Source organism: Pagrus major, chromosome 1 (genome assembly GCF_040436345.1).
Source record: "Pagrus major chromosome 1, Pma_NU_1.0".
Taxonomy (NCBI): domain Eukaryota; kingdom Metazoa; phylum Chordata; class Actinopteri; order Spariformes; family Sparidae; genus Pagrus; species Pagrus major.
The window spans coordinates 38,744,561-38,768,611 of record NC_133215.1 but is presented as its reverse complement, the minus strand read 5'-3'; the positions used below and the strand labels follow the sequence as shown (position 1 = coordinate 38,768,611).

The 24,051-nt window shown below is 41.7% G+C and overlaps 1 protein-coding gene across 1 annotated transcript in view; it reads right to left on the bottom strand.

The window, feature by feature from the left end:
* The window catches only part of megf10 (multiple EGF-like-domains 10), a 188,099-nt gene that overhangs the window by 50,135 nt on the left and 113,913 nt on the right, over positions 1-24,051 (bottom strand). Inside the window, exons 9-15 of the mRNA XM_073477850.1 lie at positions 20,226-20,400; positions 18,229-18,349; positions 15,806-15,969; positions 10,637-10,739; positions 7,751-7,897; positions 5,150-5,284; positions 4,213-4,341 (exon numbers count right to left, since the gene is read on the bottom strand). Coding sequence (XP_073333951.1) covers positions 4,213-4,341; positions 5,150-5,284; positions 7,751-7,897; positions 10,637-10,739; positions 15,806-15,969; positions 18,229-18,349; positions 20,226-20,400 — 974 coding nt within the window. The remainder of the gene's footprint in view (positions 1-4,212; positions 4,342-5,149; positions 5,285-7,750; positions 7,898-10,636; positions 10,740-15,805; positions 15,970-18,228; positions 18,350-20,225; positions 20,401-24,051) is intronic.

The following is a 24,051-nucleotide window of genomic DNA, read 5'->3' as shown; positions in this document are numbered from 1 at the left end:
TCAGCCTGCAGACACCCCCCACTGCCCCCCCTGACATTCACCCACCTCCCCCACCCGACACTCAGCCCCCCTGCTCCAATCTGTCCCTCTCCACTATCCAGGTGAGGAACGAACTGAGGAAGATGAAGGTGAAGAAGGCCACGGGTCCAGACGGGATCAGCTCCAGGCTCCTCAAGTCCTGTGCAGACCAGCTGTGCAGGATTGTGGAGTACATCTTCAACATGAGCCTGAAGCTGGGAAAAGTGCCACTGCTGTGGAAAACCTCCTGCGTGGTACCAGTACCAAAGATCCCTCACCCTAAGGACTTCAACAGCTACAGACCAGTTGCTCTCACTTCACACCTGATGAAGACCCTGGAGCGGCTGGTCCTTGTCCATCTCCGCCCTCTGGTGGGTCCTTTTATGGACCCACTCCAGTTTGCCTACCAGCCTGGCATCGGAGTGGACGACGCCATCATCTTCCTCCTGGACAGATCACTGTCTCACCTGGAAAAGCCTGGAAGCACTGTGAGGATCATGTTCTTTGATTTCTCCAGTGCTTTCAACACCATACAGCCTGCGCTTTTGGGGGACAAGCTGGAGCTCACGGGGGTGGACCAACACCTCACGACCTGGATCCTCGATTACCTCACCGACCGGCCACAGTATGTGAGGACTCGGGACTGTGTGTCGGACACAGTCGTCTGCAGTACGGGGGCCCCACAGGGAACAGTCCTGGCCCCTTTCCTGTTCACCCTTTACACTGCTGATTTCTCCCACCAAACACCCCACAGCCATCTACAAAAGTTCTCTGACGACTCTGCTATCGTCGGCCTCATCAGGGACGGGGACGACAGAGCCTACAGAGAACTTATTCAGGACTTTGTGGACTGGTGCCAGCGGAACCACCTCCAGCTCAACGCCGGGAAGACCAAAGAGCTGGTGGTGGATTTCCGCAGGCGCAAACAACCCTGCACACAAGTGGACATCCTGGGAACAGACATTGAGATGGTGACGTCTTACAAGTACCTGGGAGTTCACCTGAACAATAAACTGGACTGGACTGATCACACTGCAGCAACATACAAGAAAGGTCAGAGCAGACTCCATCTGCTGAGGAAGCTCAGGTCCTTTGGGGTGCAGGGGGCACTCCTGACAACTTTCTATGACTCTGTGGTGGCATCAGCCATTTTCTATGGAGTAGTCTGCTGGAGCAGCAGCATCTCGGCAGCAGATAGGAAGAGACTTGATAAACTTATCAAGAAGGCCAGCTCCATCCTGGGATGCCCTCTTGACCCAGTGCAGGTGGTGGGAGAGAGCAGGATGATGGACAAGCTGTCATCGCTGCTGGTGAAGGAGTCCCACCCCCTGCAGGTCACTATCACTGCACTGGTCAGCTCCTTCAGCGACAGGTTGATACATCCCAAGTGTGTGACGGAGAGGTATCGCAGGTCCTTCCTTCCTGCTGCTGTCAGACTGTACAACCAGCACTGCTCCCAGTAGACCTCACATGTGCACTGTGCAATACTAAACTCTACACATATCCACACACTTTCTGGTTTGCACTAATTGGACAATTTTTTAATACCCATATTTATTATTTAATGTTTGTAAATAAAAATACCAAACTGCTTATACTTACACTGTTCATATTATAAATACTATGTCATATTGTAAATACCAAGTTCATATTGTAAATACTATGTATATACGAGTTAATTCTATTTCTTATCTCTATTATATTGTTTATTTTTTACTTTTTATTATTGTTTAAGTGTGATACTGTCCTTTGGCTGCTGTGACTAAGGAATTTCCCCATTTGCGGGACAAATAAAGGATTTCTGATTCTGATTCTGATTCTGATTCTGACTTGCTGTATGCTAATGTGAAGGATGCATGCCTCTCCCCTCCCCCCACTGGGTAGATCAGACCACAACCTGCTGCACCTCAACCCCTGTTATGTGCCTCTGGTGAAGACCCAGCCTGCGACCACAAGGACAGTGAGGAGATGGTTGGAGGAAGCTTATGAGACACTTCAGGGATATTTTGAGGTCCCAGACTTGCAATCACTTTGTGAGCCGCATGGAGAGGACATTGATGGGCTCACACAGTGCATCACGGACTATATGAACTTTTGTGTAGACTCCACTGTTCCAGCTGAGACTGTGCATTGTTACCCAAATAATAAGCCGACATCAAAGAAATCCTCAATGAAAAGAAGAGGGCTTTCAGAGCTGGCAACAGGAAGGAGGAGAGAACAATACAGGGACACCTAAATGTGAAGATCAGGGAGGGTAAAGAAAACTACAGGAGGAAGCTGGAGTGGAAACTTCAGCAGAACAACACGAGAGAGGTCTGGAGAGGAATGAGGACCATCACTGGATTCAGGTCAGCTGGCAATAGAGGAGTTGAAAGCAGCATGGACCGGGCCAACAAACTCAATCTGTTTTTTAACAGATTTGATACTGAGGCCCCTGCACCCCCTGATAACACCACCATCAATCCTACTGCTGTCTACCAACTACCACCTTCTCCAACCCCTCCTCCTCGTTACAGCCTTTCATCCTCCTGTGAGATCCCTCCCCAGTGAGTGAGCATCACAGCTGACCATGTTGGGAGACAGCTGGTGAGACTCCACTCGGGCAAGGGTCCTGATGGTGTCAGCCCAAAGGTGCTCAAAGCGTGTGCCCCCCAGCTATGTGGAGTACTTCACCATGTCTTCAGCATGAGCCTGAGTCTACAGAGGGTCCCTGTGATGTGGAAGACGTCCTGCCTTGTCCCTGTGCCGAAGATGACGCGTCCCTGTGGCTTCAAGGAATACAGACCTGTGGCACTGACCTCCCACATCATGAAGACCCTGGAGAGACTCGTCTTGGAGCAGCTCCAGCCCTTGGTCAAACCACTCTTGGACCCCCTACAGTTTGCCTATCAGCCCAAACTTGGAGTTGAGGATGCCATCATCTACCTGCTCAACCGTGTCCACGCCCACCTGCACAAACCAGTGAGTGCTGTGAGAGTCATGTTTTATGACTTCTTCAGTGCATTCAACACCATCCGTCCGGCTCTACTGGGTAAGAAGCTGACAGCGATGCAGGTGGATTCACCCCTTGTGACCTGGATTATTGACTATCTGACTGGCAGACCACAGTATGTGCGCTTACAACACTGTGCATCAGATAGAGTGGTCAGCAACACCGGGGCCCCACAGGGGACTGTCCCCTCTCCCTTCCTCTTCACCCTCTACACCACGGACTTCAACTACTGCACAGAGACCTGTCATCTCCAGAAGTTCTTGGATGACTCAGCAATAGTTGGATGTATCAGTGAAGGTGCTAAGGATGAGTACAGGACTACTGTGGACAACTTTGTCACATGGTGTGAGCAGAACCATCTACAGCTCAATGTGACAAAGACCAAGGAACTGGTTGTGGACCTGAGGAGGACCAAGGTACCGTTGACCCCTGTTTCCATCCAGAGGGTCAGTGTGGAGGATTATAAGTATCTGGGAGTCCACATTGATAATAAACTGGACTGGGTTAAGAACATTAACGCCCTCTACAGGAAGGGACAGAATCCTCTCTATTTTCTGAGACGACTGAGGTTATTCAACATCTGCCGGACTATGCTCAGGATGTTTTATGAGTCTGTGGTGGACAGTGCTATACTCTATGCTGTTGTGTGCAGGGGCAGCAGGCTGAGGGTAGCGGATGCAAAAAGACTGAACAGACTGACTGATCCACAAGGCCAGTGACATTGTGGGAGTGGAGCTGGACTCTCTGACGGTGGTGTCAGAGAGGAGGATGCTGTCTAAGTTACATGTCATCTTGGAGAATGGCTCCCATCCACTCCATGACGTGGTGGTCAGCCACAGGAGTACATTCAGCACTAGACTAATCCCACCAAGATGCACCACAGAGCGCCACAGGAAATCATTCCTGCCTGTGGCCATCAAACTGTTCAATTCCTCACTCTGTGTTTTCAACTTTGGCATTATTTATTGCTCTGTTTATATGTATATTTATTCTAGTGGAGTGTACATTTCTTGTATTTTGTTTCTGTTGTTCTTGTTTATATATAGATATTATTATTATTATTATTATTATTATTATTATTATTTCTGCATATTCTGAACTTTGAATGGAAGCAGCTGTAACGTAAACAATTTCCCCTCAGGGATAATAAAGTATTTCTGATTCTGATTCTGATTCTTATATCATTTATTGAGTGAACACACGCTGGGAGCAGTCGCTGCCAATCCATCCTGGATAACACTGACAGGAGCCATCAATTGGGTTGCAGGTGCCATTGTTGATGCAGCTGCAGCTCCAGGCACAGTTCTTTCCAAAGCTACCACTGGGACACACTGCACACAAGACACATGTGTTAATCATACATGTCCCTCAACCACATTTTGGATTGTCACTGTAAAAGTATTTTAACTTCTTGAGTATCATTACCATCTCAGATACCATCCATGGAGCTACAGGATTGTTTTTGGCATTCTGGGATCTTTGTTGCTGATTAGGTTCACTTATCACACATCAATTGTCGATACTGTTCTCATCTTTCAAACTTTTGGTAAATGGATTTGCATTTCTATAGCACTTTTCCAGTCTACTGACCGCAGAAAGAGCTTTACAACACTTGTCACATTTACCCATCACACACATATTCATACATTGATACGGAGGCTGCCATGCAAGGTGCTGACCTGCTCGTCAGGAGCAATTTGGGGTTTAGTATCTTGCCCAAAGATTGTTTGATGGGGGAGCTCGGAAACTGAATCTGCAACTTTTCGATTCCTGGCCAACCCGCTTTACCTCCCGAGCCAAAGCTGCCCCCATTGAACTTTGTTGTGCATCATGTGACCAGATGTTCTGATCAGTTCAAACATTTACATTTACTGAAATGTAATTTGTGTAATGATGACAACACTGAAAAATGATACTCATGCTAGCGGCTGTGTTCAGGCTCAGATGCTTCTTGAACAGCTTTGATCTTTGTTATGAAGCCTTTGTCAGAGAGTGTAAAAACTCAAAGAATTTTCTTGGAACAGCACATCTCGGACTTACAGTATACCAACAGGAAGCTGTATCAGCCATTAAAAACCCATGTGTTGAACTCTGAACCCTTTACAAACAGTAGATACAATGTTCTGCAGGGTAACTCACCCTCATTACACAGTGCCCCCTTGAAGCCTGGCAGACAGTCACACTGTCCTGTGACGTGGTGACATGGTCCGTTACTGTGGACACACTGTGGACAAGTCTGACTGCAGAGGTGACCAAAATAACCTGGGGAGCAGACTTTGGCAAACCAGGAGAAACACAAAAATAAGTTAATGCATGCAATTTAAACCCAATTTACTAAGGTAACAGCTAACTATGCAATCAACAACTGGAATTGTCATTTTGGAACCTTGTGGAAGTAAAAAAAAGTTTGAGTTAGAAAGAGGAGTTAATGACAGATCAAACGGGTATCACATCAAATTGTGTAACAGACCCACCAGCCTGCCATGTCACTGTTGCGTTTGGCCTCATCCATTTGTGAAAACAACATGGTCTCTTCCAAGGTCAAGTTACCAATAACAAACACGCATTCTGCAGTTTACATCCGGTTACATATTCAAAATAAAGAACAGAAAATTCGAGAACAACAGTGTGAATGCTGTGTCAGATCTATTACCAGTGAATAATGACAGCTAATGTTATAGCTTTGAGTAATATCAGTGCCAGTACAACTGAAACTTATTATTATAGGTTCGTCATGTATGACCACAGGACTATGATCCCTCACTGACCTCACTGTTTATCCTTGTGCTTACGACTCTTGAGCTGTTGTAATAAGTGAATTTCCCTGCTGAGGGATAAATAAAGCCTCTTACGACTCTCCAGCTGATACAGAATGCTCTCTCTCTCACTCAACCAGTCCAGGCAGATGGCTGCCCACCATTTAGTCTGGTTCTACTCAAAGTTTCTGCCTGTTAAAAGGCTGTTTTTTCTCACCACTGTTGACACCTGCTTGCTCATGGGGGAAATGTTGGGTTTCTGTAAATTCATTAATTTAAGAGAATGGTCAAGAACTGCTCAAAAAGGGGAAAGTGTCATGAGATAAATTTGTTGTGAATTGGCACTATGCAAATAAAGATTGATTGATTGATTGATTGATTGAGTCTTATCTTGCAATTACTAGGGCCATTCATACTCTAACCCAGGAATTCCATTGGTTGCATGTCGTCCGTTAACCCCCACCGGCTGCACTGCCGGACAGCTGGAGTTGCGAGACGAGGAGTTCCTGCGATAATTACAGAATCACGCTCGACCGCAGTTAAATGTATGTGTTATAAATACAACAACAAACAGACAAAGGTTAGTGTTCTTAACTGAAGGATTATAAGAAGTGCTTGGATTTGTCTCTTTTTAGAGATATTTGTGCTCCGTGTTGATGCCATGCCATTATTTTATTATGAAAATTAACCGGATGTTATGTTGTTGATTCCGTGTCTGACTTCCTGTCTGCTCTTTGTTGAATTCGGCTTAATTGATGCGCCATGCTCCAGCATCCGGCAGAAATAGAAGCCTTGTGGAGCTTCAAATGAGTAGATACGCAACACAGTGGTGCCAGTGGAAGTACACACTCCTAAGCTGTGTCCAAATTCAGGGGCTGCATCCTTCGAAGGGCGCATTTGAAGGCCAATTACGTCACAATGCTGCGTGAAGGCTGTCCAAATTCGAAGGCTCCTTCAAATGCAGCCCACAAATGCGGCCTCTTTTTCCTCTTTTTGGAGGATGCACCGCTACTATCCTTCGCGGCCTCCCATATCCCAAGATCCTTTGCGCGCCGCTGCTCAGTCCCGAAAAGAAGAGGGAAAGCAAGAATAATGGCGAAATCAAGTGGCGCGGACATGACATTTAAATGTAATTATTGGGTTTATACTCTCGGTTTTTACTCATTTGAACATCCAACGCCAGATACGTTAAACTTCAGGGGACTTGGAAAACCTCCAAATTTTAACTTTCAGTTAAAATATGTGATGCTGGTAATGCATTAGCATACGGCATAAATTAGCATTATGCCGTTGGAAATAAAGCCTTAAAAGCCTTCACTTTCAAAATGTTAGACGTTCAGAAAACCATAAAATCCATTCAGTCAACTCTCTTTCGCGGTCCTGGGCGGCAGAAATCGTGATGTAAGGGTAAGGGCGGGAACATCTGGTGACGCAACCAGGAAATACTCCGAAGGCTAGACCGTCCAATTTAACAACGGTTGACGCGGCCTTCGAAGGTCTCTCCGAAGGACTTGCCTTCGGAGGCCGCAAAGGCCGGGTCCTTCGAAGGATGCAGCCCCCGAATTTGGACACAGCTATAGACTAGAGTGAAACCTAGCAGCTCCGCTGCCATGGCGGATTGGAGATGGACGGAACACAGATCTGGTGGAATTTAGGGGTAAGGCTCAACTGTGGGAACCTAAGTGTGTCCTGAAGTTGTCTCTGTTTCTTGTGATGTTAGATAGGTACAGGATATTGCTGTTTGAGACTTCCGACATAGTGGAACTACAGTAGTAATACTGTACAAGTACAATTTTGAGGTAGTTGAAATGTCAACATGTTCCCAGATCTCAGCTGTTAAGGTACATTGTTAATATTACTGATAGGAATGATCGATAATCTTAATGGATAAAATAAGACTTAAGTTGAAATGAACTCCTGTTTTCTTGAAGTCAAGTGTCAGCTGTGTTGACCTTGCAGCATGTGGTGCCGATGTAGTGCTTACTCCTCTGACAGCTGGTGCCTCTGTATCCTGGAGCACACTCACAGGTTCCTTCATCTGGAGAGCAGGAAGCTCCATTCTTACAGTTACAGGGGAGGGAGCAGTTTGGGCCCCAGTGCCCTGCAGCACACAAACTGTCACAGTGTATACCTGCTCTCACACACACACAAACACACACACACACACACACACACACACACACACACACACACACACACACACACACAGACAAACAAACAGAAAATCGAGATACTTTTTAGTCTACTTTGTAATGTGTAAATATCTCAAATCTTTTATCTTATCTTTTATCTTCCATTTTCTTATCACTACTTCCATTGTATCTTCTGCACTACGCAGCTCGGGGAGATGCTTCGCTGATTTGTTGTTATGCACAATGACAATAAAGATTTGAATCCTGAATCTTAATGCTGAAACGATTGCTCAGCACCAGAAAAATAATCAGAAACAGAATCATTGGCTTTACTGGCCAAGTATGTACACACACACAAAGAATCATGATCATTATTCTTGTAAATTTTATCACGGCAACTCATTATGTGACTCAGGAGTGTGTATGGTCCTCCCCCCACGTGCCTGTTATGTATTGCATTTGCACATGCTCCTGATGAGTTGGCGGATCTTGTCCTGGGGGATCTCCTCCCAGACCTGGATCAGGGCATCAGTGAGCTCCTGGACAGTCTTTGGAGGTACTTGGCGGCATCGGATGCACCGATACATAACACCCCATAGGTGCTCAATTAGATTTAGGTCAGAGGAACGAGAGGGCCAGTCAATGACTATGCCCAAGGATATGCCTCCCCAGACGATTCACTGACCCACTGCCAAACTGGTCATCCAAATGATGTTACAGACAGCATATTGTCATCACGGCGTCTCCAGTCTCTTTCACGCCTGTCACGTGTGCTCAGTGTGAACCTGCTCTCATCTGTGAAGAGAATGGGGCTCCAATGGTGGACCTGCCAATTCTGTTTTTTTCTCGCGAATGCCAATCGAGCTGCACGGTGCTGGGTTCTGAGCACAGGTCCCACTAGAGGATGTCAGGCCCTCATGCCACCCGCATGGAGTCTGTTTGACAATTTGATCAGAAACATGCACACCAGTAGTCTGCTGGAGGTTATTTTGTAGGACTCTGGCAGTGCTCCTCCTGTTCCTCCTTGCACAAAGGAGCAGATACCGGTCCTGCTACTGGGTTGACACCCTTCTACAGCCCTGTCCAGCTCTCCTTGTGTAACAGCCAGTCTCCTGCTATGGTACAGTCCTCCATGCTCTTGAAACTGTGCTGGGAGACACAGCAAACCTTGTTGCAACCGAACGTGTGGATGTGCCATCCTGGAGGAGCTGGACTACCTGTGCAACCTGATTGGGCTGCAGGTACAGCCTAATGCTACCAGTAGTGACACTAGCTGGCCAAGTCCAGTCCATGCTCCTCCATCGGCAGCCTGGCCGAGTCCAGTCCCTGCCCATTGGTCGGCGGTCCGGCTGAGTCCAGTCCCTGTCCCTCGGTTGGAGGTCCGGCCAAGTTCAGTCTCTGTCCCTCGGTCGGAGGTCCGGCCGAGTCGCCGGCGGCTTCCAGAGGGTTCCAGCCTACGCCTTTGCCACCGGCCTCCAGTGGGTCCCAGCCATTGTCTACGGCCTCCAGAGGGCTTCCACCGTCATCTATGGCCTCCAGACGACTACCACCATCGCCTACAGACCCCAGTGGGTTTCCGCCTTCGCTGCAGGCCTCCAGAGGGCTTCCGCTGTTGCCTACGCTCCTAGAGGGTTTCTGCCTTCCCCGCAGGCCTCCTGATCAGCCACTGCCTCTCACCCTGACCTCCTGGTCTCCCTCCGATCCTCCGTCTTGGCCTGTCTTCCCCTGTGAAACTCTCCAGTGTCTCCTTGTGTCTCCCGTTTGGTATGTTTCTGGTTTTGGTTTCTTGTTTCTCTTTTGATTTATACTTTGCTTTTATTTGCACTTTGTGTTAGCTTTTTGTTGCTACTTTGTTTTTGTCCTCGTGACTTGTTTTGGTTATCTGTATACCTCGTGTTTTGTATTTCGGCTTTGGTTAATAAAGCTTGCTTTTTGTTTCCCCCCAATTCTGCCTCAACTGTGTGTCTGCATTTGGGTCCTCATCTCTTGTGTAACCTTAAAATATAACAATTTCCCCATTGAGCGCTGTGCCATCATCACATTCCCTGTCCTGGAGCGCAGCAGAGAGGGCCGGACTCTTTGGTAACTAACTGATCCAGTAATCATAATCGATGGTAGAAATCCAAGATTACATCAAAAAGTATTAAAGGATGGATAGCCTACTGTTCATGTTTCACCAAATACGATTTTAGTTTTCATGTAGTTTGTGTGTGAAATCGCTGCAGTGGACACGACTGTGCAGTGCAAAACGACTTCAAAATAGCAACGTTTGGCTGCCCTGGGGTGTGGCTGCTCCGATGAGTGGCTGTCAGGTAATGTTAATGTTAAAGCATGGACGTTAGTTGGTGTGTAACATGGTTACGTTATCCAACCATACAGACATTCATAGTTTTCACACGTATGTGACGTTATGGGTGGAAAAAGTGTATACAAACCGTTTCTTTTACTTTACTTTCCCCTTAAATGAGGTGAATGCATTGATTCTTGAATAGTCAGGGAGCCCAGTTGAAGAAGCCACTGAGGACGAAACAAGGCTGAGTAGGCAGCGGAAATTTGGAGGTTGGAGCTCCTGACAGGTCCAGTCAGCTGTCAAAGGTCACTAGGACTGACCCAACCCTATAACCCAGCAGCCGGGTTACCCAAAAACTATCCAACTCAATGGATACTGTTATTTTTCAGTATTTAATCAGACAATGCATGGAAAATTCAGCCATGAGGACAGTGTTATTAAGTCTTACCAGTCCAACCAGCCAGGCAGTGGCAGTGACCAGTAGAGTAGTGACATCCATCAGCATGACTGCAATCGCAGCGTTCATTACAGTCCAGACCATAGGTACCATCCTGAGAAGGACGAACAGTAACCATCACAGAGATGAACTTCGGTAACATGTCTATTCAAATGACATGAAGCAGAAATGTACACTTCAGAGAGAAACTTTGATTATTTTGCAAGTTTAATTTTAGCTACACAAGATATATGATAAGACAGCAGAATATGTACTGTACATATTTAATGCGAATTGTTATGAAGGGGGAGAAAAGAAATGATTGGCTAGACAACTAGCGACAATATTTGGTAACACTTCACAATAAGGGTAAATAAAATGCAGTAATAAACATTGACTAACATTCCATTAACAGTTAACTAATGTATGTAGTTTGTATGGTGTCCATGTTAACTACGGTATTCATTTATATTAATTAATAGTTTATAAAGATGCTATAACATAGTTAATGTGGTAAAAAGCATTAACTCACAATAATAAGCAAGTAACAGTTAACAAATGTCTCTTGTTAACATTAAGAACGGTTCTAACAAATATCAGTATATGGCTGATGGAGCTATCTTGATGTATTGATGTCTTGATCAAATTAACATGTAGCCTATGTCATGAAGTTCACAGATATTCCATTTTTGTTAGGTGTAAACTGTTTGTTATAAAATTCAGGTTTAAGGATACTGATTGTCCACATACTTGTCCATCCTCCAACTTATGACTTATTTTTGGCAAAGGATGAGCTCAGTGGACACACTTGATGGTCTACATGTAGAGGTTTGCTTTTTCTTTAATCTCCATGTCGACATTCCTTAACTTATTGTGCATGCTATACTGTAAAAGTATTACTTATACTACAGCAAAATTAGTGTGTATATGTTTTTTATTTATTTTTTTTAACGTCTGAGAAGTAGATTGATCGAGATCTAGCTAGATCAGTCCAGAACAGAAGAAGCCTCTTGGATGAGAGATGAAACGTCCTCGAGAAACTAAAACAAGTCCAGTTGCCTATGATAGCACTTAGAATTACCATGGCCTGGATGACTGCGAACCTTCATCAACATGAAGCAAATACCTTAAACCATCTTTTCTCATCTCTGTTAAGAGCACTGCTTGACAGATAGGGATGGAAAATTACAACAAGCCAGTGACCTTAACCTTAACAAGCGTCAAAGGATGGATGGATGGATGTATGGATGGATTCTTTATTGATCCCAAAGGAAATTTAGAAATTCCAGTAGCTTATAACATACAAATCACAACAGAATACAAGGATAAAAAAACACACAGCAATGAAGTGATAGTCTAGCCACCAGAACTACTAACTGTCATTATATTAGAGCATGTGCAAACTGAGGTAGCTTAACTGTACGAAGGTATGACACTGCAAATACTGCAGATTAAAGTAATTAACGCTAAACATAGTAAAAGAATAAACTAATACTGCTGATGATATTAATTAAAAGTAAATGAAGCTACTACTTCTATTACTACTACTTCTACTACTAGACTACTCTTTTGCATGCTCAGTCTTTAGTTTATTTCTCATACCATCCTTTCATTTTCTCCTCTCACACATGCTCAGTCATAATTCATAAACAGCAGGGCACATCTATCCAATAGCACAGCAACTGAACTGTTAGCCTATCATCTTGCTGCTATCTTTTTAAATATGATTGTCTCACTGCCTTTAGGTCATTCGACCGCACGCAATCCACCTCCCCATCACTGCCCAGTCTTCGCAGATTCACCAGCTTCATTGTTTCATCAGCCTATCTCTCTCAGTCATCAGCCACTGCCACTACCAGTGTGTGGACTCTCTGTAAAGTCTAAGTGCCAACGACTTTCTGAGAAGACTCATTATCATATATCATCTGCTGTAATATATCACATATCATCTGCTGTAATAAAGATCCTCTTTCACTTGTCTCTCCTGATTGAAATAAATATTGACAGAAACAAAAGCAATTGTTGTGCATTTGCTGCATATAAATATTAACAGATAAAAAAGCAATTAAGGTATCGCACATGTATGCAAATATTAGCTTGTTTACCTGGCTGTTACCTGTTCACGTTACAGCCAATCTGAGGTACAGACAATAAAAACTTGTGACTACTATAGAGTCAGTTGACCTGGAAGTGAATGTCAATTGTAAACATTTACATTAAAGAAAAAAGTTGCCAGTTGTTAGCAAGTGTTAGTGGGTTTTATGACCAGTGTTTAAGCAGTATTAATGATAAAAACTGAGCTCTATGCAGTAGAACCACACAAATACGTTTGAATTTGGTGCTACATGACCAGAGATAACAGAGAAAAAAGGCTTATAGAACTACATTCCTTGTCCTTGTGTGACCCCATTACAAGATGGTCTCTGGTTGTTTTGTGAAAGAGTTGTAGGATTTGAAAAGATTCTAAACCAATCCTGAATTGGCTCTCTTCCTCATAAACAAGCATGATATTGGGAATGATGATTACTTCAGCTTTCTCAAAAGAATTACTTTAACCACGCAATGCAATCTGTTAGCTGTAGGCTTACATGTAACAAATATAAAGGGTAAGTTGAAAAAGTTGAATTTGTTTTGCTATCGTCATATTAAAAGCATCATTGAGTGGAGGACAATGGGAGAGAGCGATGCCACAGGCTCATAATTGGCCCAGCTCGAGAACCAGTTACGATATCATATTTTGCATACATATATAGTAGTCTAGCATAGCCACAAATATATACATTACGCCATTGCTATGCATTCTACAAACTAGTGTGTTTGAAAATGAAAAAAACAATATAAACAACATTAATTGGGTCTTGCAAGATCAAGATCTTTATGACATGAGGAGGTGGTGCTCAAACAATCCACAGGGGGCCAGAATCAACAAAACGTTGTCTGTAGTTGCTTTCAGCTAAGATGTTAAGTTCATTTTGAATATTAAATTGAGTATTAAATGTATAGTCACTGTATTATAAGGGTTAATTCACAAAATGTTCCACACAACATGCATGCAGACATGATACTATTATAAAGTCTACTGTGATTACATCACAATATGGTCTCTAGTTTCATTCTTACAGTGTAACAGAATTCATCATTACCCCTTCACCTGAACACTTTATGATGTAATATATGGTATCATTTTAATCCTAAAGTCCTGTCTCCAAAACATAAGGGGAAACATCACCTTTTCTGTGTTATGTTTGGTTCATGAGATATGATGGACAATACAGAATTCAGTTATGGCAGAAATCAAAATGGCTGCCATGGCCACCACATGACATTTTTGCGATATTAGAAAATGTTCAAGGCCCTAAAATGTACAACTGTACCAAGTTTCATGTTTCTATGAAAAAGTGAAAGATTTTTTCACATATCACTGAAACAATCTAGTTTGGTTATCAGAACGTACCTGAATTCACCATTAACTGTTAATAACCTCAATGATTTATGATGTAGTATATGTTATCCTTGTCCATCAAAACATAGGGGTAGACATCAACTTTTCTGTGTTATCATGTTTGGTTCAGGAGATATGATGCAAAATACATAATTCAGTTATGGTGGAAAGTAAAATGGCCACCATGGCCGCCACGTGGCGTTTTTGCGATGGCTCTAACTCTGAAAATGTTCAGGGCCTAAAACTGTATAAGTTTGAAACTGAATAAGTTTGAGGCCCCCAGAAGAAAAACCTCATGCACAAAATATCTTTTTTATTAAACTGATATTCACAATATTATTATGACTGAAATGTGCTTTATTTGGAAGCAATTCGTGACGTGATTGACTTTAGCCTAGTTGTGCAGTATTAGATGAATCTAATATGAATGTAAACATAACTCATTTGTCATTTTGGTTTGCACTAACTGGGCAATTTTCATACTCATATTTATTATTTATTAATAACAATACACTGCCCACACTGTATAATTACACTGTTTTTATTTGTACATATTATGTATATGCGATTCTATTTCTATTTCTTACCTTTTTATTATATTGTTTATTGTTTATTTTTTACTATTATTATGGTTTATTGTTATATTGAACTGTCTGCTGTGACGCACAAGTTTCCCCGTTTGCGGGACTAATAAAGGAATTCTGATTCTGATTCTGTTTCTGTTTCTGAATCCCCTGCTTCACTGCTCCCCCGCACCAGTAGGGACAGCTGAGGTCCCAAGGTGAACCTATCCTTAAGAAAGTGAAAAAAAATTCGGCCCCCTTATCTGGATCCGTACGAAAAGATAATGGTGTTTATTCTAGGCTCCTCCTTGGTGAAGTTAACAATGCATCCCTGTTTTTATCGCAAAAGGGTTTGCAGTTTGCAGTAGCAAAATAATAATTGAGCAAGCCTGGTTTCCAAGCTAACTTGCCAGGGTTAATGTTTTAGCTGACATCAGTTCGCTAGTTTCAAAGCTTGTGAGTGAATCATGCAGTGCTTGACAGCTGACATACAACTTTTTGGTTGGACAAGTGAAATGCATTTTCATATACAGTCGTGGTCAGAAGTTTGCATACACTTGTAAAGTACATGTAAATCATGTCAGTCTTCGGTTCCAATTATTTCTACAGCTCTCATTTTTCTGTGATGGAATGAGTGGAACACATTGCAGATTTGGTCATATTTTCAGAAGGCCTACAATAAATTAATTATTGAACCAAACTTCATGAATGTTTTTTCTGCCCAATAGTTTGTGTTCTACTCATTCCATCACAGAAAAATGAGTTGTAGAAATCATTGGAACTCAAGACTGCTATGAGATACATGCCATGAGATACTGCCATGAGATAAAGTTTACATACGTACTACATATAAGTGTATGTAAACTTTTGACCACGACTGTATTGTCCTAATGTTGCAGTGAAACATAAAGGAAAGAAACATGTTGGCTTTTCAGACCTTTCCCCTAATGTGTCTAAATGCATTTTCGTCTAAAGACTTTTAGAATCACTCAGATTAACTGCCAAAATCAACACTGTTCCTGTATCTTGGAAACAAAAGTATACCGTTTGTACAATATGTCATGTAACAAGCCTTTAAAAAAACTAATAAATTCCAAATAAACAAACAGACATACAAACAAAACAATAATTTGTGCTCTTACATGTAACATTCTAGGAAAAATCATATTCTTTCACCTGGCAGTGGAGTTCACACCTCTCTCCTCTCCAGCCTGGAGCACAAGTACAGTGACCGTCTAATGCGTTACAGGCTCCTCCATTCCCACACATACAGGTGAGGTTACAGCCCAGACCCCAGGTTCCACTGGGACAGTTTATGGAGCAGTCCACCCCATGCCAGCCTGATTAAACAAGGTCAAAACAGTAAACTGAGTACAGCAAGATACTATAAAGCACAAATTAAAAAAACATTACATTTAAGAACAAGACACGAGTATAGGTTTGTTGCTAAATCAACTAGGATTAGATACGGTAGCTCTCCTAAAAATGGTTAAGTTTGCAGGAAATTTCAAAAGATCAGTTAACAAGTTCCAGGACATCGGTCATTTCACAGAAAAAGCTGTCTGAGCAAAGGATGTATGGCAGAATGTAACTTTACAATTGCCATTAGAGGCTGCTCTTGTGGCTCTATTGCAGCTCTGTAATCTCTTGATGTATTTGCAAAGGGGCTTAATTTAAATATGTAAACAGCTTTACATAATTATGATGAATAAAGTTTGCAAAACCTAAAATCTTGTATCAACTTAAATAGTGACAATGACTGTATCTTATATGCTTTTGTCTGAGATCTTCAAGGCCTGATTGTGAAGACATTTTACCTTCTACCATTAGGATTTAAAATTATCCTTAAATATTTAAACTCTTCACTGATTTCACCTTCACATACATTCATTGTGTTGCAGGTAGCTTTTTTATGAGAAAAACAGATTTCTTATTTTTGAGTCGAGCAGATCAATCCAAGCTGATCTAGTTTAAAGTTTAAGCGTTTTTGCTTAATTTATCTGCAAAAGCATCACAAGTATTTTTAGTTTTAGTTTAGTTTAGTTTTACCAGATGCATTCATGGCTGTGTTATGAGCCATATCTTTCAGACCCAAGGCATATTTCTGGCAGGCTGTTAATATACAAACTGAAAAGGATGGCCCCTTATATGGTTCCTTGGGGGATTCCTGTTTCATTTTTGCGGGGAAGAAGGGAAGAAAAAAAGGACGTTATTGATCACAACACACTGTTACGACCCTTTAGATATAAAAGTCAAACCATGACAGTGACCACTTTTGAAAAACATTTTTTTTAAATCCAGTAAACACTGCATCTACTATATTCTCTTATCAAGCGACTGTTTAATATTTTTTAATAGGAAACAGGCTCTGTGAAATGGTTAAGTCTAAAACAGAACTGTAAAGGGTGCAAATGGTTTGTCTCCAAGTAATGGAGCAATTGTTCTAGGCATTTAATTCTATGTTAGACAGGACTGGAAAAACTAATTGGTCTGTAGTTACTTATCACGTCAACAACCCCAAATTTTAGAATAGGCAGCCGAACCAGAATGCTGATGTTTTGTTTGTCTTTTTTTTTTTTTTTTTTAGGAATACGTCTAGCTTATACAGTGTCACTTAGCAACATGATTTGTTGATTGACTGAATCACATTGTTTATTTAGAATGACTTTCGGACAGAAAATCCCTGCATCACAAATTAGTAGTTAGGATATGAAATAAGTAGAGTAGAACATCAAAGAGGTCAGACCACCCTGTTACTATGTATCTTTAAATGTTACTGTTATGGCTGAAAATGACAACACAATTAAACAAGTTTGTTAAGTTCACATATCACCAGAACGCAAATCATCAGACAGTTTTCTACCTGCAAGTATCTGTTGTTGTTACCAAAACTTCAGGGTGATTCATTCTATTTTCCCCCAGTGGGTTTTTTGCATTGTTTAATAAACTAAACAAATGCTGGACATCAATTTATTACAGCATTAATTTACATAATCACTCTACCTTACTTTTGCTTAACAGAAGTTAGTATCAGCTAGTTTACCTAAAATAATGCTGACAGCAAAAGTCATTAGGAAAGAGGTGATGATGGCCTTGTAAAAGGTAAAGCTTTACGAACAAAAAAGTTGTTTTGACTGAAAGTAATAATTGTTGTTTCATAATTGTGTCGATAAAGTCAGCCTTGTAAGGGATAGGTATCCAGGAAAAGAAAAAACAAAAGTGAGAAACGATATGAGCTTTCATAGACTAGTACTTGCACCCACAAGATAATAACATAACTAAGGCTATACTAGTAGACCATTATTGTGTGTTATGGAATCAAAACAGCTGGAATGACATAAATAGCTACAAAAGACAAATTAGTTATTGTGTTTGAACAGATGCAGGATGGAATATGTTTTTTTTTATAATATTGACCCTTAAATCATCGTATTACAACTAATGCCTCTCATTGAGGTTTGAGCTATTCATATTTATCTTCTTTGAGTCCACTGGAACATGAACAAAAAACAATTTGTTATAATGTCTCCCCTCTTCTTTTCTCCAACTGCATTTCTTCTCTTTTGTTCCTCTCCTCCCCTATCACTTCTTGAGCTCACCTGGTTTACAGGAGCAGGATCCATCCACAGGTGAACAATGAGCTCTGTTCTTACAGTTACAGGTGGAGGAGCAGTTCACACCATGCATTCCTGCTGGGCAGGGGACTGAACAGTTGGTTCCCTGGGTAGGTCAATACAGGAGAAAAATAACTAGAACTGACTGTGATGATAGCACATGACCACAATATTGAAAAGGCATGATCATTGAAAAATTACGATGATATTGTTTCAATCACATAAAATTACATGTTAGTAAAACGAAGAGTTAGGGAAGTACACTTATTTGCTGTTATTCCATCTGTATGTTGAGTACAAGGCTGGTGTCAGGATGTAATTAGCTTAGCTTAGCATAAAGACCAGAAGCAGGGAAAATAGCTAGCCTCCACAAAGTTGAAAAACACACATACCAACACCCTCAAAGCTTACTAATGAACACAAAGTATCTCATTTATTTAATAAATAAACAACCAGAAATATAGCAATGAAAATTTGTGGTTTCTGGGGGCGCTACATTCTGAAACTATTTCTTGGCAATTTAGAAAATCTAAAAGAAAAAACAGCATTTGCTGATATTGCTACAGTTCTGCTGCCACAGTATATTATATGTTTGCTGGAAGCACAAGGCATACTGAGTGAGCACATGGTGACTTTAATGCAGAAATGACATTTTCAGTAGATTAATTTGAAAATTTTTGCGATTATTAAGTGTTAGTGTCTGGTCTGGCCTGGGGTTGCTAGCAGATGAGCTTGGGTTAGGATATGATATGGGTGATGGGCTCACAGCCAATTGTATAATGTATCATATATACTGTGCAAGGGTAAGTGTGACACTTATCAGTTCAAATTTCCATATGAAAAATAACAAATAGAACATTTAAAAATTGAATTCAGTGTTCTAAAATTGTATTTTTCGTTCATCATATCAATGTATGGTTAAGGAGTTTTCCTTATTTTATATTTATGGAATGTTGGATGGAAAAATGTGAAATAGAAAATTGGAAAGGTTTTATTTCAGTTGGATGCAGCCGTGACAATTGGTGAGACAAGCTGCTCCCGCTAACAGATCAGACCTAAGTTAAAAACGGCACTTACAGCCAACCCAACTCAGGTAACCCAAAACACAGATACAAATGAAACCTCTCCAGCTTTCCAACATAAAAAAATTAGAAAAACAATTCCAAAATGTTTAATTTTACAGTGATCTGTATAATCACTACTATACTATCCCGCACATTAGTATAATAATACTATGCTCAGGATGTTTTATGAGTCTGTGGGGGCCAGTGCTATACTCTATGCTGATGTGTGCTGGGGCAGCAGGCTGAGGGTAGTGGATGCAAAAAGACTGAACAGACAGGCCAGTGACGTTGTGGGAGTGGAGCTGGACTCTCTGACGGTGGTGTCAGAGAGGAGGATGCTGTCTAAGTTACATGTCATCTTGGAGAATGGCTCCCATCCACTCCATGACGTGGTGGTCAGCCACAGGAGTACATTCAGCACTAGACTAATCCCACCAAGATGCACCACAGAGCGCTACAGGAAATCATTCCTGCCTGTGGCCATCAAACTGTTCAATTCCTCAGAGTGTCAGACACAAAGTTTCCAACTTTGGCATTATTGCTCTGTATATATGTATATTTATTCTTTTGGAGTGTACATTTCTTGTATTTTTGTTTTGTTTTTGTTGTTCTTGTTTATATAAAGATATCATTACTATTATCATTATTATTATTATTATTATTATTACTACTACTATTATTATTGTTATTATTATTTCTGCATATTCTGAACTTTGAATGGGAGCATCTGTAACGTAAACAATTTCCCCTTGGGGATAATAAAGTATTTCTGATTCTGACATTGAACACATTGAATTCAGTTGTCCAAATTTCTGTTTTTCATTTTTCATTTGAAAAATTTAACTGATAAGCCTCATCAATTAATACATGTGAAATAAAGAATACATTGACATTCTGACATGTTCAAAATAGGTTTACCGTGAAGCCTGGAGCACAGATACACTCTCCCGTCACACTGTGGCAGTCAGCACCATTCTGGCACTGACACACCTGCTGGCAGGACTCGCCATAAGATCCTGGGGCACATGTCTCATTGCAGTAGAGGCCTGACCAGCCAGGCTGACATGTACATTCCCCTGACATTGGGTGGCAGCTGGTGTTAAAGAGAGGAACATACCATAGTTAAAGTTTGTTCTTAATTGTTGCTCATACTGTATGTCTACTACTGCTTCTCAAATTTAGGTTTCCTACCTTTCAGTAACTGACTACTGGCCGACCTAGTATCCTTGAAACAAATGCGGTCATTTGCTATGTTGACTGGGGTTTCTGCACAGCAGCACAAGCAACCCTATCATGACTATTGCAGTGGGCAGCAGGAGCACCAGGGTTTAACCCTGATACTCGTGATGGCCAGTCTAACTATGTTAACATGTGTACAACATGTACGACACGGTGGATATTGTCTGTACTTTCTGTGTCACACAAAAGAAGCACTCAAGCATGAACAGATGATGTTGATAACCGCCTAGAGGAACATTTGACTCCTAAATATGTGATAAAAAAAGTTCATAGAGAGAGAGGTGGTGTTTGGGCTGCCACATCCAAGCTATCAGAGCGGAGCGGAAGAATGGAGGACTTAGATTAGTGGATAATGTATTTTAGAGAATGTGTTCATGAGGTAGATGGTTTCAGAACCATTTAAGCATACTGAGGCCAGAGAGATGGTGATGTTTTCGGTCAGCCCAACACAGACAAAGTATTTGTCATGGACTGAAGTGTTGGTCAAAGGGGAACTCTCACCTGATGGTAATGCTATTTGGAATTATGAGGTTACATAATTAGAATTAATCAGAAATCACCCTCTGGGGACCATGACAATATTTATATTATTAAATAGCATGTCATGGTAGAGATACCAACGGACCGTCACTATCAAGCATGGGCGCCGATTCTGTGGGTGCTTCGGGGTCGGAGCACCCACGGAGATTGCTGAGCACCCACGTGTGCCAGCCTACACAGGACTACACAGGACTCATGGGTCTCAAGGATTTAGGCAGGAATAATTTTTGTCAGAATTTTTGCCACAACAGGAAGTCAGCCATCTTGAATGGCATGCGGCGATTTTCATTTTTCCGACGCTTTTTCGGGACTTTAGGATGTTCGCAGACTCACCAAATTTGGCCCATAGCTTCTAACCCATCAGTACGTTAATTCGATACCACAACTGCCCTCATGCGCAGCACAACAGCTCAGTAGCGCCCCCTATGGCACTCCTTAAGGCTTTTCCCATTTTGTTTTTTTCATTTCTATGCCTCGTACTTTATTTAACTTGTCCTACAGATTTAACGCCACAGACTTCACAGTCACTAAGTATCATCCTCAGACTTTGATGATGACACCATGTCAAAAGCTTTCGCCTCCGATATACCTGGTGGGCGTGGCGGTGCGGTTAATTTTGATGACCCCCTTATGGCTTTTCCCATTCTGTATGGACCCAATTTCTATGCCTCGTACTAACTAACTAACTCGTCCTACAGATTTAACACTACAGACTTCACATTCACTCAGTAGCATCCTCAGACCTTGAAGATGATATGTTGTCAAAAGCTTTCGCCTCCGTTACACCTGATGGGCATGGCGGGGAGTGGTCAATTTCGATCCCTCGCCATAAGCAGGAAGTCCTTACAACTTCAACATACAAGTTCCCATCTACACCAAATTGCTCACACATGTAGAGGGTTTAACCCTCAATCCTTCTATGCATCAATACTGCGTCATATCCAAAGCGCCACTCACTGGACACAGGGAGTCACTGAAGATGTCACTGTTGTATTTTGTGTGACACGTATCCCATTTAGGTAGGACATTTCCACAGGCAACGGGCGAGCACACATCTGGGCGCGCGGCCTCTGACAGCGCCATGGCCTGACGTACATGGGGGGGGTGAGGGCCCGTTCATCACTGCTTGCAGTTTTAATTGAAATTGTTGTTCTTTCTTTGTTTTGCTTAATTTGGTTAGCCAGGTATTTTCCAGATTCATAACTGTATTCAATTCATTTTCATTCTGTGTCGAAGGAATTTAATTTGCTTGTTTTTGTGTTTATTCTGTCCTGGCTAATACGTGAGCTGTACTTGTAGACAGATAGCTAACAACAAAGACCCAGTAGGCGTGACTCCTGGTTGAGAGCAATTTACTGCAGTCTTCTGAGACTTTTTTGTAAAACTGCAACACAATGAAAATATACACAATGTTACAATTGAAATTAAATATGCGCAACAACACCGGTCACATTTTTCTTCTTCCTTTTCAGGATATAAATCAGGTAAGTACAACACACTATTAAATAAGGCATACACACATCTTTTTTTTTTTTACAGTAAAATCCTCTCACAGGTAAGCAACAGTGCAAACACAGCATATGGCAACAACCCATGCAATGGTTTACACACACAACACAAATGAGGCCCAACAATGATCTCGATCAGCCTATGCTAACAGCTAGCGTCCCGATTAGCATTAGCGTTGTTAGCACGGTTTCCCAACTAAAAATATAAGGTGTTTAACACCACTCTGAAGTACACAATGTTATTAAATGAGGATGTAACTTAAATAAGAGCAACCATACTCACTGATGGATCTACTCCAAGGATCAGATAACAACAGCTCTGTGGTGGAGCACAGCCCGCGTGTGTATTTCTCAAGTCAGCCCCTGACACACCAGTAGGGGGCCACTTAACATAATTCAGAAACTGACAGGAGTCAGAACAGTGTTCGTTGAATTGTATTCCATAAATCATTCTGAAATTGTGTTGAGGGGTTATTTACATTGATGTTTTCAAGTACAATTCCTGTCATTTATCTTTCATTTTCTTGTGTGTGGTATAGGCCTATGATATGATTTTTCCTCTCAGTAGGGCTTTACCTGTTTCCCAAAGTAGTGATGGTGCTATTTCCAGTGAATCATTATATTTCATTTATTTTAGGAGAAAAGTCCACTCTCTTTTAATGTACTAATCAAAGTTGGAATCTCTTGAAACAAAACCTAACAATCCCATTTCAAAACTGTTTTTAGCATCAAAACGTTAAACACATGCACCTTTGAATTACTCTTTCCTAGCAACAACAACACACAGATGTGCTTTATGCAAAACACAGCTGTATTCAGTACTTTGGATGGTTTTGACTTTACAGTTTTTGCCTAATGCTTAAACACTAAAAGTGGTTGCTATGCCCAAAGCATCACAACCTCTAACTTTGGTGACCATGCCCTAAACAAAAGCACCAACCCTGCAAACACAATATATGCTTTGCACTGTGTTTGAAATTCTCCAACACACTTCTTGCAAAACACTACACACTGTTTTTTACATAAGACACATTGTTCAAAAAGGAAATCTCATGCAATCACTGGGAAAACACATCTATTTAAAATACAAAACACAACTAAAATTGGAAAAGCACACAGACTCACACACATGAAAACATTTCAAATCTAATTGTAGATCAATCAGTCTAAGCCATAGCACTACAAATACACCTGATGTGAGCTCAGCTCCTTTGTGCCAACTTTGGAAACATGGAGGCAGAAAGAGGAAGAGGGAGAGTAAGAATAGTAGCAGGACAAGGAAGAGGACAAAGAAGGGGAGCAGACAACAGAAGGAGACAAATATCTGATGACATGAGGGCCACTTTGGTGGACCATGTAATAAATCATGGCCTTACAATGAGGGAGGCTGGGCAGAGAGTCCAGCCAAATCTAAGTCGCTACTCAGTTGCCTCAATTATTAGAACATCAGACTGGAA